Source organism: Amphiura filiformis, chromosome 18 (genome assembly GCF_039555335.1).
Source record: "Amphiura filiformis chromosome 18, Afil_fr2py, whole genome shotgun sequence".
In the NCBI taxonomy this organism is placed as follows: domain Eukaryota; kingdom Metazoa; phylum Echinodermata; class Ophiuroidea; order Amphilepidida; family Amphiuridae; genus Amphiura; species Amphiura filiformis.
In genome coordinates, this window is record NC_092645.1 from 23,245,053 (window position 1) to 23,258,252 (window position 13,200).

A 13,200-nucleotide genomic window follows, 5' to 3' on the forward strand; every position below is an offset into this window, starting at 1 on the left:
CAACATTCCCCTATTTATAGTAAGACTAGGTGAGTAACTTGTGGGAGCGTTCACTAAAACAGGAGGAATTACTGAACAGGTAGAATCATTGAAAAGGTAAATTTTATATATCTGAACCTTTTTACCATTTTAACTTTTTAGTTTCTTCTACGGGCCAATTTTGTTCCATTTAAAAAAATTTCTGCTGCTAAACTTGCGATTTTCTGTTACCATGTTTTTTTATTTATTCAATCCCATTCCTGTTATTTTCTAAATCTGTCCTTTCTTACATTTCTCTTTTAGCTTCTTTTTTTATTTGCTGCATAACTTGTGATTTCCCGTTTTCATTTTATTTAATTCTGTCCTCAGTTTAATAGCTTTTTTATTTAAATTTCCTGATCTTATTATAGCTTTTTTTCTTACATTTCCTAAAGAGTTTCTTTCTTTCCTTCTTTAGCCTATTTTATTCCCGTTTTCATTTTGTGACTAACTATAACCCACATACTCGTACAGCCTGTTTTTCCTCATTTTGTTTTCTTTTTTATTTAAAGTAGGGCTACCTCTTCATGTTGTTTGTACTTTTTAACACACATCGTTTCCCCGTATTTATTAGGCCTACGCTACGGTCGTTCACCCGTAATATCATTTATTACGTGACTCTGCGTCGTTTACGCGTGTCATGGCGTAGTGCTGCGTTACCCGTGCGGTATTGCTGCGATACGCGAGCGGCTCGGCATTAGATACGCCCGTGCGACGCGCAGGGCTAGCTTAGTAACTGACTCCTTTTTTTGTTTACCTACGATAGCAACGGACCACATTTTCACTGATTTTGAGGCCAATTCTTGACCATTTTCAACCAAATTCATAACAGGACATTCCCGTATATTCCCCGATCTCCCGTATGAATTTGGCGACATTTGGATAGAAACTGACGGAGCCTTTTCACTTTCATACATAGATACATAGTCACAACATTAGCCTATTTATAGTAAGATAAATAAAATAAAAGTCGCTAAATCTTGTTCGCGAATAGACTCAGAGATGATTTCACTTTCAGCTCTGATTTATTCGTACAAATAAATAAAAGTCGCTAAAGCTTGTTCGCGAATAGACTCAGAGATGATTTCACTTTCAGCTCTGATTTATTCGTACATTGATCGGGTACATATTGCCATTAAACCATCTGACGTTCATTTTTGCAAAACTATTCAATCACTATGGAAATAACAAAAAAAATGGTCGGTTGTCAGGTCGTTGAGGTCAATAACCTTACGGCTCAGGTCATGACCAAAAACGCGTCAAATGCACGCGAGCGATTAGCACGTACTGCGTCTGGGTTTATAGGTCGCGCGCCGCAGAGGGTTGTCTGATGGTCTGAGGAGGGGGGGGGGGATAGTGTCCACTCAGAATTGAACACTTGATCCAAATAAAGGCCTAGGCCTAATTGAAGCCATTTCGGGGACCATTTTTGTTTTGTCATTCCTTTAAAGTGTACAGGTGTCCAAAACAGAAGCCAAAACGGACACTTCTGAGTATTTAAAAAAAAAATCAAAATAAAGGCTCAATTGAAGCACCATTTTGACACTAATGTTGTTATCATCGTTTAAAACGTAAGTGTACAGCTGTCCGAAGCAGAAGCAAAAACGGACACTTCTTAATACCCAGGGGGAAAATATTTGCAGATTTGGTGTAAATTTCTATTTAAAAAAAGGGGTCATTGGGTGTAAGCTGGTGAAAAAGGGGGTCATTGGGTGACAGATTTGCAAAATAAATCTGAGGGATTGAGTGAGTATAACAACATTATCACAGATCTGGATATTCACTTAAATAAAAGTTTAGCTTCTTACATGACAGGAGCTAACATGATTATCAACATCTGATTATTACTGGATGAATAATCTACACCAAGACAGCATGATTATCATCACCGTTTACTCCCGTTTACTAAACACTCCCGTTTACTAACCGCTCCCGTTTACTCAACTATATTGCAATAGTCCTTTTCCAGCTGGCCGCTAAAAATAGTAGCAATAGTAATTGACCAATCAAATGATAAGAATCTTTGTATGAGTTATATAATAACGTGTATAACGCACGGGCGCCCACTCTACGTAGTACTCGCAGTGCTATCGATCGGACGAGTTTATTATTCTTGCGGGTTGATTCATTTATATTTGCTCACTTTTTCCAACATTTTTCAAATAGCAAAAATCCCGGGCAAAAATCACGGAATTTTTTCCTCTTGGCTCATTCATTAGCCGCATCAACATCTCAGTACACTGTAAATTGGCCAGACGCGTGACGCTTTGACAAGATAAAGGAACATCAGAATAAATTCTGTAGTTGTGTACATGAATCAGGGCTGCATTCGATGTCCACAAATTCAAAATAATTCCAGTTTCCAGTGAATTGCTAATGTGGTATTAACGGCGAAAGCAAGCTCTTGATTGAGATCGTCGACAATAATGATGTACATACATGATTTATATCCTGCTCTGCGTGCTAGCCATAGGCTTCAACATACAAGTTTTGAGATATTGTTTTTCACAAAATATCAAGAGCTATCTTAAGAACCACCTAACCAATACTAGGCTTGTTTGTACTCATTTTGATGCATTTTTCATGCTGATTCCAAATATTGTTACGAAACTTTACAATTCTGAATTTTCTTTATTTTTTAAAAAAAGTTTGAAACTTGTCGTGTTCAGTCGACACCCGCGCGCGGAGAGAGTTAATGCATGTCATATTAATAAATAAATTCTAATATTGTTTCGTCGATCAGATCACTGTCATCAAACTGTGACCAGCAAAAAAGTACACTCGTTTTCATATAACCATTGCGATAATTATATGCTTTTCAAGGACATCAAGTCACATCGCTAACTCGCCAATTTATCATAAATGTAGAATATTCTTCTAATAAAGATATGTGTCACACATCGAATATTCAAGGGTTGTTGAATTTGTTGTGCTGAAGTCATTTTAAACTTTTGGAAATTGTTTGTCACCAGCACATAATTATGAACTTACATTCGAGCATAAAATATGAATAATACAATATACACATGATACATCTTGCTACGTGTAAATAAAACTAAAATGCAGGCAACTATTTAACATTTAGTACAGCTGCTAAGCTGAATCATTGTGCTCTTTGTGATAAAAGCATGAGAGTGTCCACACATGAAGTACAGAGGTACCTAGAATAAGTGAATATTAATAGAATATAACAGTTTTATGCCTTTTTAGGGCCTATGGAAAATGTGCCCTATTGCTGCACCCACTTACGACCTGCCAAGAAATTAACCGTTGACTTGCAAGTAACAAGTAAGAAGTACATTTTAGATGGTAAATACTAAACTGTTTCTTGATTCTTATGTCAAGACAAACAATTTGCCACTAATTTTGGCAAAATCGGAGTTTTTACCCTTACTCGATAACCAAAAATGTGCTGTTTTTAACCAAAAAATGAGGTTTTTGTAGAATAACTCTGTAACGATAGGTCGTAGATAACACAAACGATACATTTTGAGACCCTTGTGACCAGACTAATAATTTGATATATGTGACCCGTTCTGAAAAAACCAGGAATAAGTCGCATTTTTGGCATTTCATAATTTGAATAAAAATGTAAGCACGGGACAATAGAGGCCTTGCATGTGACGTATCATCCCGTAAATATGACGGACTACTCAAATGCATTCAACAAAAGCATGATTGCAATCTACCGTGACAGTTCGTCTCACACACATAACCCTGCACTACGATCAAATAGGTTGATGACAACATTTGATTGAATGGACTGCACTCCGCCATAACTACGGTGAAGGACACCGGCTCAAATCCTTTGTTTGGAGCCAATCGATAAGCCTCTATAAGCTTTAAAATGATACCAAAATTATATACCTAGCATCAATACTTTTTAAGATATGGATAATTTGGTAAATGATACCTTGATATTTTTTGCCAAATTGTTATTCTTAGTAATGGGCTAATTAGTTTCCTGTTTTACACGGGATTGAATAGGGATTATCGTAGTTCAACTGTCAATTATTGATTAAATAAACCCCTTTTTAATAAATAGTTTAGGATTTGAGTTCACTTAGTCCCAAGGTCAAATACCATGAAATTAAGAATTCCAAAATTTGATTTTTTTTTATGGGAATGTCATCTTTAAAGGTCTATAACTCAAAAAGATGCCTGGCGACTTGTTCTGGGTTTTGTTAGAGCTGGTCACATATAATATGTCGACAAGATTGGAGCATTTTCAAATTTTTACGTCCGTGTGACCTTTCGTGACTCTAACGGTTACTAGGAGTCAAATTCAAAATGCCTCTACATCTTAAAATAAACTTTGGACCATGTATTTCATGTGTGGAAGCTCCCATGCTTTGATCACAAAGCGCACAATTGTACCAAGTTTGGAAGCTTAGCAGTTAAACTAATTATAAGGGAGGCAACATTTTTAGACGGGGGGGGGGCAACATTTCTTGGGCAGGTCCTAAGTGGGGGGGGGGGGAGCAATGAGGCACATTTTCCATAGTAGGCCCTAAAAAGGCATAGAACAGTTATATTCTATTAATACTCATTTATTCTAGGTACCTCTGTTATAGCCAACCATAATGTACTAGTACAATTTATGTCAAATTTTAATTTTGTTATTCTTTACCAAAAAAGATTTTAGTAATTTTCTGTTAATTTTAGGTGTAAGTTGGGACATGAGTAAAAATTACAAATATGCCAAAACCAGGTTTAAAAATCATCAATTTCATTTTAAAATATCGTACATTATGGCTTTAAACACGTCGTAAAAATAGTCCATGAAAATAATCAAGGAATTTGATAATTGTCACACAGAAAAAATCCAAGAATTCGATTATTGTAATCAAGCTCATCCCACAAAGTAAACTAACAGTTCCACCGATATCACCTTTGAAAGATAAATATAAAATGCTAAGTTAGAGTACAGTAATATAAATTAAGATAAACCATATAAACAATTATGTGGCATCATTTAGGACCGCAGCTCTCTACAGGCGCAAATACTACGTCAGCCTACAATAATCATCGCAGCCAGGATCAGCTCCCCTAGTTTCATCATAGATAGACCGGTATAATTAGCAGTTAATTCCTCGCCCAGGGAAATTTCAATCTATAGGTCAGTTTTTTTTCCACGATAACAGAAATATGACACTGAGGGGACTTGCACTCATGCTGACAATCACTCACGCATCAGAATTTAGCGCATTATCGATTAAGCTTACTGGATGGCGTAGCTAAGGGTTGTGACGCCAGGGACTAAAGCTACATAATGGCGCCCGGCTAATTCTTGAAAATTTGCAGTAGGGCCAATCACTCATTTAAAAAAAATATTTGTTGTTATCTTGAAGTTGAATATTGGTCTTAAATTAATCTTCCAAATGATTTCGTGCTGAAATGCGCACGAAACATTTTGACTTCCATAGCTAGAAGGTTCGCAGAATAACACACTGTTTGATTAAGTTAACAAAATCAGAATCTTTAATGAAAAGTAAAATATAATTAAGATCGATAACATGAACAATAAATGCACATACAATATAATCACACTAATAAAATTTTACTACTTACCGGGTGCCTTTTTCCTGTTGATTACAGTTGTTACTAATACTATGATTATTTCAGCATTTTGTTTGTAAAAAAATAAAATAAAATAAAATTTGGTGGAAATCGTACATTACCCCCGCACACCCCATTATACACCCCACACACCCCTACCCGGCACACATACCACTTGATGTACTTACTGGCAAAATTTCCATACCCATAAGAAGGGAATTGTGCCACATTTGTGTAACTAAGCTCTTCATAATAGATCTTCATTCGAAGGAGGTTTTCCCTAAAATTAAAATGATGGTAAATATGGTTCAGTATTACCGGAAACAATTATGTCAATCGAATTGCGATTGACCTTTTCGGTAAATCCCATAAGCCTTTGCGAGTACACCTAAGATGACGTCATTTGAGGTCACACCATATTGCAATGCGCAGTAACGATGTTCGATAAACAATGTGCCCATCGGCGCAGATCGTCGTGACGTCAAATGACGACATCTCAGGTGTACTCGCACTTGCTTATGGGATTTTCCGAAAGGTCAATTGATTTCAGGCTTACTTCATCAAACCAAAATAAGAAATTTAAAAAAAACACCGATGTCGTGTCGGGTTAACAGTATTCTATGACCGATTGGAAACATGCGGCAATCAATCTCATTCATATTTTCATAGATCTTAATATACAATTTTGGCTCTTTAAATATTAGTGTCAATGAAGTTTTGAAAAAAGAATATACCAATGTTTTTTTTAGCGAATACACAGCACTCAGCGCTTGAAATAATGTGGGCCCTCGCGCCCGCTTATATGCTATGTTGCGGGTCTGCAGGGCCCGTTAAGTGTATTCACGCAAAACGCCAAATCAATAAGATGGACCAAACCTACTTCAGCATCCACCCATGGCATTTATTGTTGGTAATCATGCTCTGAGGCACCACTATTGCAACAACATACAGGAGGTTTCGTACCTATAATTTTAAGTATCTTACAAAAATTCAATACGAAAATCAGGTGAAATTTATAGGTCCTGCAATTTTCCTTTGAACATTCACTTTGGGATGACGCCGTTTAATTTTGATACTATATGACATACCTCTGTGCGGTTTTATCCTGGTACTTCGGATAAATTTCCATGAGTTCTGATGATGTTGGAGGTCCTGGCCAATAGCTAGCGGACAATCGTTCTTCGAATGTTCCAGATGAACACGGGCAGTTACACCTACATTTATTTATCTGACTTTCGATGAAAGCTTCTGCAAGTGGAAGAAAGGATTGATAAATACGATTGATATAAAATGTTCACTCTCAGATATTATGTTGCCTTTGATTTTAAGCCGAACTAAAGTGAAAGAAAATCGATATTTCATTCCAGCGCTTCAATCGTGAATGTGTGTATCGACACATCTGATTGGCTAATTAAATCTCGGGATGCGTGTATCGACGAATCTGATTGGCTAATTAAATTTTGGGATCCCGAGATTTATTTGAAAAAGAATTAAAGCATTTTAGGCAGTGCAAGCTATTCATTTTATGAGCTATTTTTATATGACGAACAAGTGAAGACCAGGTGTTTACCGCTCTACCATTGTCTACCTCACTTTCTGATGAAATCCCATGGATTTGGGATGAAATATCAAGTAAGTCAAATATTTGTTGAGAGAACAGTTTAAAATCTCTGTTTATCAAGTGAAGACCAGTTTCGTTAAAAACTAAGTACTCTCAGTTTTGCCCCTGTAGGCCATAACATTTGACATTTGACCATTTTGCTACGTCGTAAGTCAGAATATATACTTTTTAAGCCAGAATTTTAATTCTAAGTTTGATACGATACCCATTGCCCTCTAATGTGAAATTTTAGGACTTTCCATAACTTTTATGAAAGTACACATAAAAGATTCTGAATCAGCGCCACCCCCGCCCCACTCCAAAAAAGAAAATAGTACCAAAAACCATTCTCAAACAGTCTGTGGCTCTCTGTCGAGATCCAGAATTTGACGCCTCAGGGTCCCCAACTAATACCACTATTACACCTTTGCCCATTGTCTGATTCGGCGCAACTTTTAAAAACACGGGTCTTCAGCAACAAAAATAAAATAGGATACATACTGCTGGGCAAAGAACAATGACAACTGTCAAATGTTCTGTATGACGTCACATGTCACCTCCTATATTATAGCCAGTCAGACTAAAATAATATGACTGTTCTTAAAAATAGGAAGTATTGGAAACACCCACTTTCTTGCGGAATGATGCACTTATGTAATTCCTCGGGACTGCATTCTTTTTTAGATGACTCTGAAATACACAAAAAAATATCATATAAGCTACTAATTTATTTGATTTTTTTGTATAATTATTTATATGTTCTGCAGATAAGAGACACAAGGTGATACAAGCAACAAAATTGGCACATACTCTCCTAATGTGTTCCTGATAAGGAAAAATCCGTTAATGTTATTTAGGGACGGCCTTTTTCAAAATGGCGGCCATCTTGGGTTTTGAATCAGCTAACATTTTCGTACTAAATTACTCAAAGGGAGGATAACTGTCAATTTTGGTACTTGTCTGGTCACTTGATCCCTTGTAACATTAATATTTGTCATTTAGTGGGGGCCATCTTGTAAAATGGCTGCCACTTTGGATTTATAATTTGGCTCACAGGTTTTTCAAGTAACCCACAAGGAGTGTATGTGCCAATTATGTAGCTTGTGTGACAGTGAGCTCAAGATTGCCCCCAAAATGGATTATAATCTACAGTATCCCCCCAAAAAAAAAACGTTTTAAAAACATTTTAAATAAGTTATATTTTGGCTTTTGGTTTAGGTAAAAACGTTTTAATTTTTTGTGTAACAAAATTTATTATCCCGATCTGTCATCACCAACAGGTGTACTCAGAGTAGCATTTCTCTCCTCCCAGTTACATGTAGTAGCCATTGACGTATCGTCCGGCCTAGCTAGCTAGACACCTTGAAAGTATATAAAGTGAGGCAGAGCGGAGCATGACCTCGTGCAATTTACGCTCAAATGTTGAGACAGTAAAGATATCACACAAGAGGAATGATATGGGTTCAACAAAGGAGATCACAATGCTTATTATAAGGGCTGTCATTCTGCCAGATTTTTTTTTCAGGAAGGTTAAAATGCTATTGAGTTAATGGTCTTAACTAGAACCGTAAGATCTATTATAACAATGCGATTATCGTCTTCTTTGATTCATTTTGTATAAGAGCAATGTATTAATATTAAAAAATGTTTATATACGCACATATTGATTCTCTTGAACTACTATCCCTATTGTTTTTCAATATTTAAGCAATTTTATCACAGACTAGTCAGTGAGTCTTTGTAAGATTATTTGACGCAATCATTTCAAAATGTACCACCAAGTTGTGATGTATCATTATCAACGTTAGTACAAAGGGCATGTCCCCACCCCACCCCCACCCCACCCCACCCACACACAGACTGGATCAAGACTTTTGTGGAAGTTGTCAACTTTGTTTTTCTTCGTTACCTTTTGGGTATCGATAGTTTCTGCATCCGCACATCCTTGTTACGTAATCCACTTTGCATTCATGAAGACACAGTGGTACAGTGTATACTTTGGAATACTTTAATCCATCTTTGGTACAATTGGATGAATATGGGTGTGGTTGAGATAGCGACTACAACATAAAATGAAGCAATAATACTAAAAGTAATCGAATTAACGTTGGCTATGTCAATCAATCAATCAATCAATCAATCAATCAATCAATCAATCAATCATATCATATCACCCACCCACCCCTAATTTTTGCAGAGCGGCGCCTGAATTTGTGTATTTTTGCAACGAGGAGCCTGACTTTGTGGAGGTGGCCCTGCGCCCTCCCCCCTCCCCCATTGAAAATTCCTGGATCCGCCCCTGGCATCATCATTATCATCATCATATGGTAATGACACTTTAGCATCATCATTACTGTGATTATCAGAGAAGATGATTTTGTGGTAAAACAATAAGATAAATGTAGGCATTTACATTGCGCCTTAGATCCCAAATTAAAGGAATATTAACGCGCTTTATATATAATTCAGCTGACAGGATATATGACACCATTTGGCAGGCAGCAATAACGACTACACCTCTAGCAGCTCCCATTTTACTCCTGGTTGGAGCAGGACAAGGGATATAAAATGTCTTGCTTAAGGACACAACACGTTGGCTCTGATGGGGTTCGAACCCACAACAGTCATGAGTTGAATGCTATGTCACCGTGCTCCACTTTGTCGTTGTCCATCATTGTCGTAATCGTTATGTTTTTACCCTTCTATTATTTTACCTTTTTATGTTTAATGCTAACAAGTGTTTCAAATCCTGGAGAAACGACAAACCCGGTCTCTTTCATCAAAGGACGCTGGCCCTGCGGATGTAACACTATCTGGAAGATAATTATATTCAACATATTAAACATGTGGTTCCTGTCCGTTTTACAACTTAAGGGTCTTGATAAAATTATTTTTTATACAGTTCTCTTAAGAGAAGGGGTATGAACGTTTGGACAGTATTTATTGTGGGACATTAGAGCACATCAGACATATCGAATTGTATTCTGAATACGAAGAATGTCATTCTGATATCAAATCATTTTGATTTTTTGAAATTCGCATTTTATGGCAAATCATTAAAAATTGATATTTTTGATATTTAACAGTACTCGAAGTAAACTTTATAAATCTGATGATTTATACTTAACGTGTATGTAGGTGGGATGAAAAGCCGGTGATCAATTGAAAATTTTGACCTTTCGTATTGAAGATATGGATTTTTTTTGCCCAAAACACCAAAAAAATTAGGTCTTTTGGGGAAAAAATCCACATCTTCAATATGAAAGGTCAAAATGTTCAATTGATCGTCGGCTTTTCCCCCCCAGCTACATACACTTTAAGAATATATCATTAGATTTATAAAAGTTACTTCGAGGACTGTTATATATCAAAAATTGAAAAATATCAAATTTTATAATTTGTCATAAAATTTGTATTATATCGTGATTTTCAAAAATGAAAATTATTTGATATCAGAAAGACATGCTTCGTATTCAGAATGCAATTGATACGTCTGAGGTGCTCTCATGTTCCATAAAAATACTGTCGAAACGCTCAAAACGCTCATTCCAGATCCCTTAACTAAACTTAAGATTCCGTTAAAATAGTGTTGTTGAAGATCAGGCCATGCCAGGCAACTCAGTGGAACTACAAATCCGATTTTGTATGATTTTTTTAGCCTCAAAAACATTTTGATAGTTGGTTGACTCCCGTTAATTCAATACCTAAAATTATAGGCCTATAATTCTTTATGCGCTAACCAGACAGTGCGAGACCAGATGGGCCCGGGTCCAGGGCAATTTTGGGCCCCCAAATTTTGGAGGCCCAAAATTTCCCTATGCATCTTTCTTTTAACCCCAATAACAGCATGCTTTTTGGTCAAAATAAGTTGTTGATCTGGGGCCCAAATAGTCTGAAATTGAATTGAACAAAATATGTTAGTCCCCCTTGGTCCCCCATTTTAGTTAAACCAAAACTTGGCCACTGACTTGAGTGCACATATATACCTTCCTTGGTACGTGAGTTCGGGGCCTTCAAATTTTGGCCTGGCCCAGGGCCCAATAAGGTAGGCTAAATCCTGCCCTGGTTAAAAGGGCCCGTACTGCTCATTGTCCATGGGCCCCTGATGCTCTTGCTACGCCCCTGCAGACACCTTGGTCACGTTTGGGCTGGTTGCTGGAGGGACTAGACACCTGGCCAGTGGTCTAAGGTCCTATTCAATATTTATATGATTCGTAATTCAATCAATTTCCATTAATTCTCCCTTCTTTTTATTATCTAACGAATGTTTGGTCAAATCGATACCATATTTCTAGCCTGGGTCCCTCGACCCCGATCTCGAAACGGCAAAAATATGGCGGAACAAAATGACCGTGACTAGCAGTTGAAGGACTGATGGATCAAGTCTACTATATTTCCACCAGACATCGGACGTCAACTATAACTGATTTTTCGTCAACAAACAGTCGTTAAATTGAATTCACCTTTTCGGTAAATCTCATAAGCCTTGGCGAGTGCACCCGAGAACTCGGCATTTGACGACACGACGATCTGCGCGCGCCGATGCGCACAACGTTTATCGAACATCGTTACCGCGCATTGCACGTCGACGTGACGTCTAATGACGAGTTCTGAGTTGTATTCGCAAAGGCTTATGGGATTTAGCGAAAAGGTGAATTGAATTGATACAGAATGAATAACGAACACTTGCTACATCGTATATTCAACGTCGAATGTATGGTATACAATATTGAATGTTTACGAGTACAATAATAAGAATATTTTCATGAAGTGAAAATATGGACTGTTCCATTCAAGGAGGCTTTGCCGAGTTGAATAAAACAGTTGAACGGAGCAGTTCATATTTCACCTCATGAAAATATTTTTTCCATTGAACGAATAAAAACATTCAATATTTGTTTGATGAAACTCATATAAAATTCTTTATCTTTCACTTAATTTTATAAATCACCAGGAAAACAAAATAAGTAACAAAAATATTACAAACTGTATTTATTTTAGAGCGACGCCCACACCTATAATTGGAGAGTCGAGGTGGTCACCGTTCGCGATATACTTCCGCGTCTGTGAGCATTGCCATGGTAGCTGCGCGCCAGAGCAATGGAAAATTGACTATTGCACTGGATCGGAGTGCAATAGCCTTTATTTATAAATAGCAAAAAATATACAATAGTAATGGAACAATCAAATGAAAAGAATCTTTGTATAAGTTCTATAAAAATGATTTTCAAGCCTGAGTATAGCACAAACCTTAATCCCTGCTCCGGTAAACTCTCCCGCTGTATACTCATCCTGATCAATATCCAATGTCAACGTCAGTCCATTATCAATACCTGGTCTGTCTACGACAAGAACATCTTTGGCGTTTGACGGATTATTAAAAGTATAGCAAACGCCGAGATCTGTTATTGATGTAGTGAAATTCGTATGTGCACATTTGTCCACACCGTTCCATAGACATTGCTGCAGCATCACTTCCAAAAACATCCCCATCCCTTCTATCGATAATGCTATGGCTGTCATATTCAAAGTCTCAGGTGACACATCGATAGCTTCATAAAACGCCGTCCAATTAAATTCATTTGGATCTTGTTGACGCAAAGCGTGCATCTTCGATAACATGTCAATCGTAGCGTTATCAAGCTTTGATCGGCGCCACTGATTTAAATTGCAGAATGTAATCGCTGGAAAGGTCATACTCTGGTTGTACTCTATGGTAACCTTGGTTGAGATATCGAATGTTTGGTAACGTAACAGAAACCCATATATACTATAGCCAGCCCAAGTTAAGGATGTCAGAACTACTAGCAACCAGAATAATCTGCAAGCAACATAAAATGTGCACAATGAATGAAGTCCCCATAGCTAATACGCACATAGTTTTCGATAATAGAGAGATTGAGATGTTCCATACGCGATACATCCGCTCAATACGTGCGTTTATGCGTGCGTTCATGTATCGCACGGGCTTGTACACAGGCATATATCCAACGATTTTGCATACGGCGTTCGGCCCTCTTATC

General features: G+C 37.2%; 1 protein-coding gene across 1 annotated transcript in view; it reads right to left on the reverse strand.

The window, feature by feature from the left end:
• Positions 1 to 12,992, reverse strand: part of LOC140139047 (acid-sensing ion channel 2-like) — a 15,312-nt gene extending 2,320 nt beyond the window's left edge. The window contains exons 1-6 of the mRNA XM_072160828.1: positions 12,428 to 12,992; positions 9,892 to 9,990; positions 9,087 to 9,237; positions 7,808 to 7,867; positions 6,666 to 6,825; positions 5,737 to 5,857 (exon numbers count right to left, since the gene is read on the reverse strand). Coding sequence (XP_072016929.1) covers positions 5,737 to 5,857; positions 6,666 to 6,825; positions 7,808 to 7,867; positions 9,087 to 9,237; positions 9,892 to 9,990; positions 12,428 to 12,874 — 1,038 coding nt within the window. The 5' untranslated portion in view covers positions 12,875 to 12,992. The remainder of the gene's footprint in view (positions 1 to 5,736; positions 5,858 to 6,665; positions 6,826 to 7,807; positions 7,868 to 9,086; positions 9,238 to 9,891; positions 9,991 to 12,427) is intronic.
• Between the last annotated feature and the right edge of the window lie 208 nt (positions 12,993 to 13,200).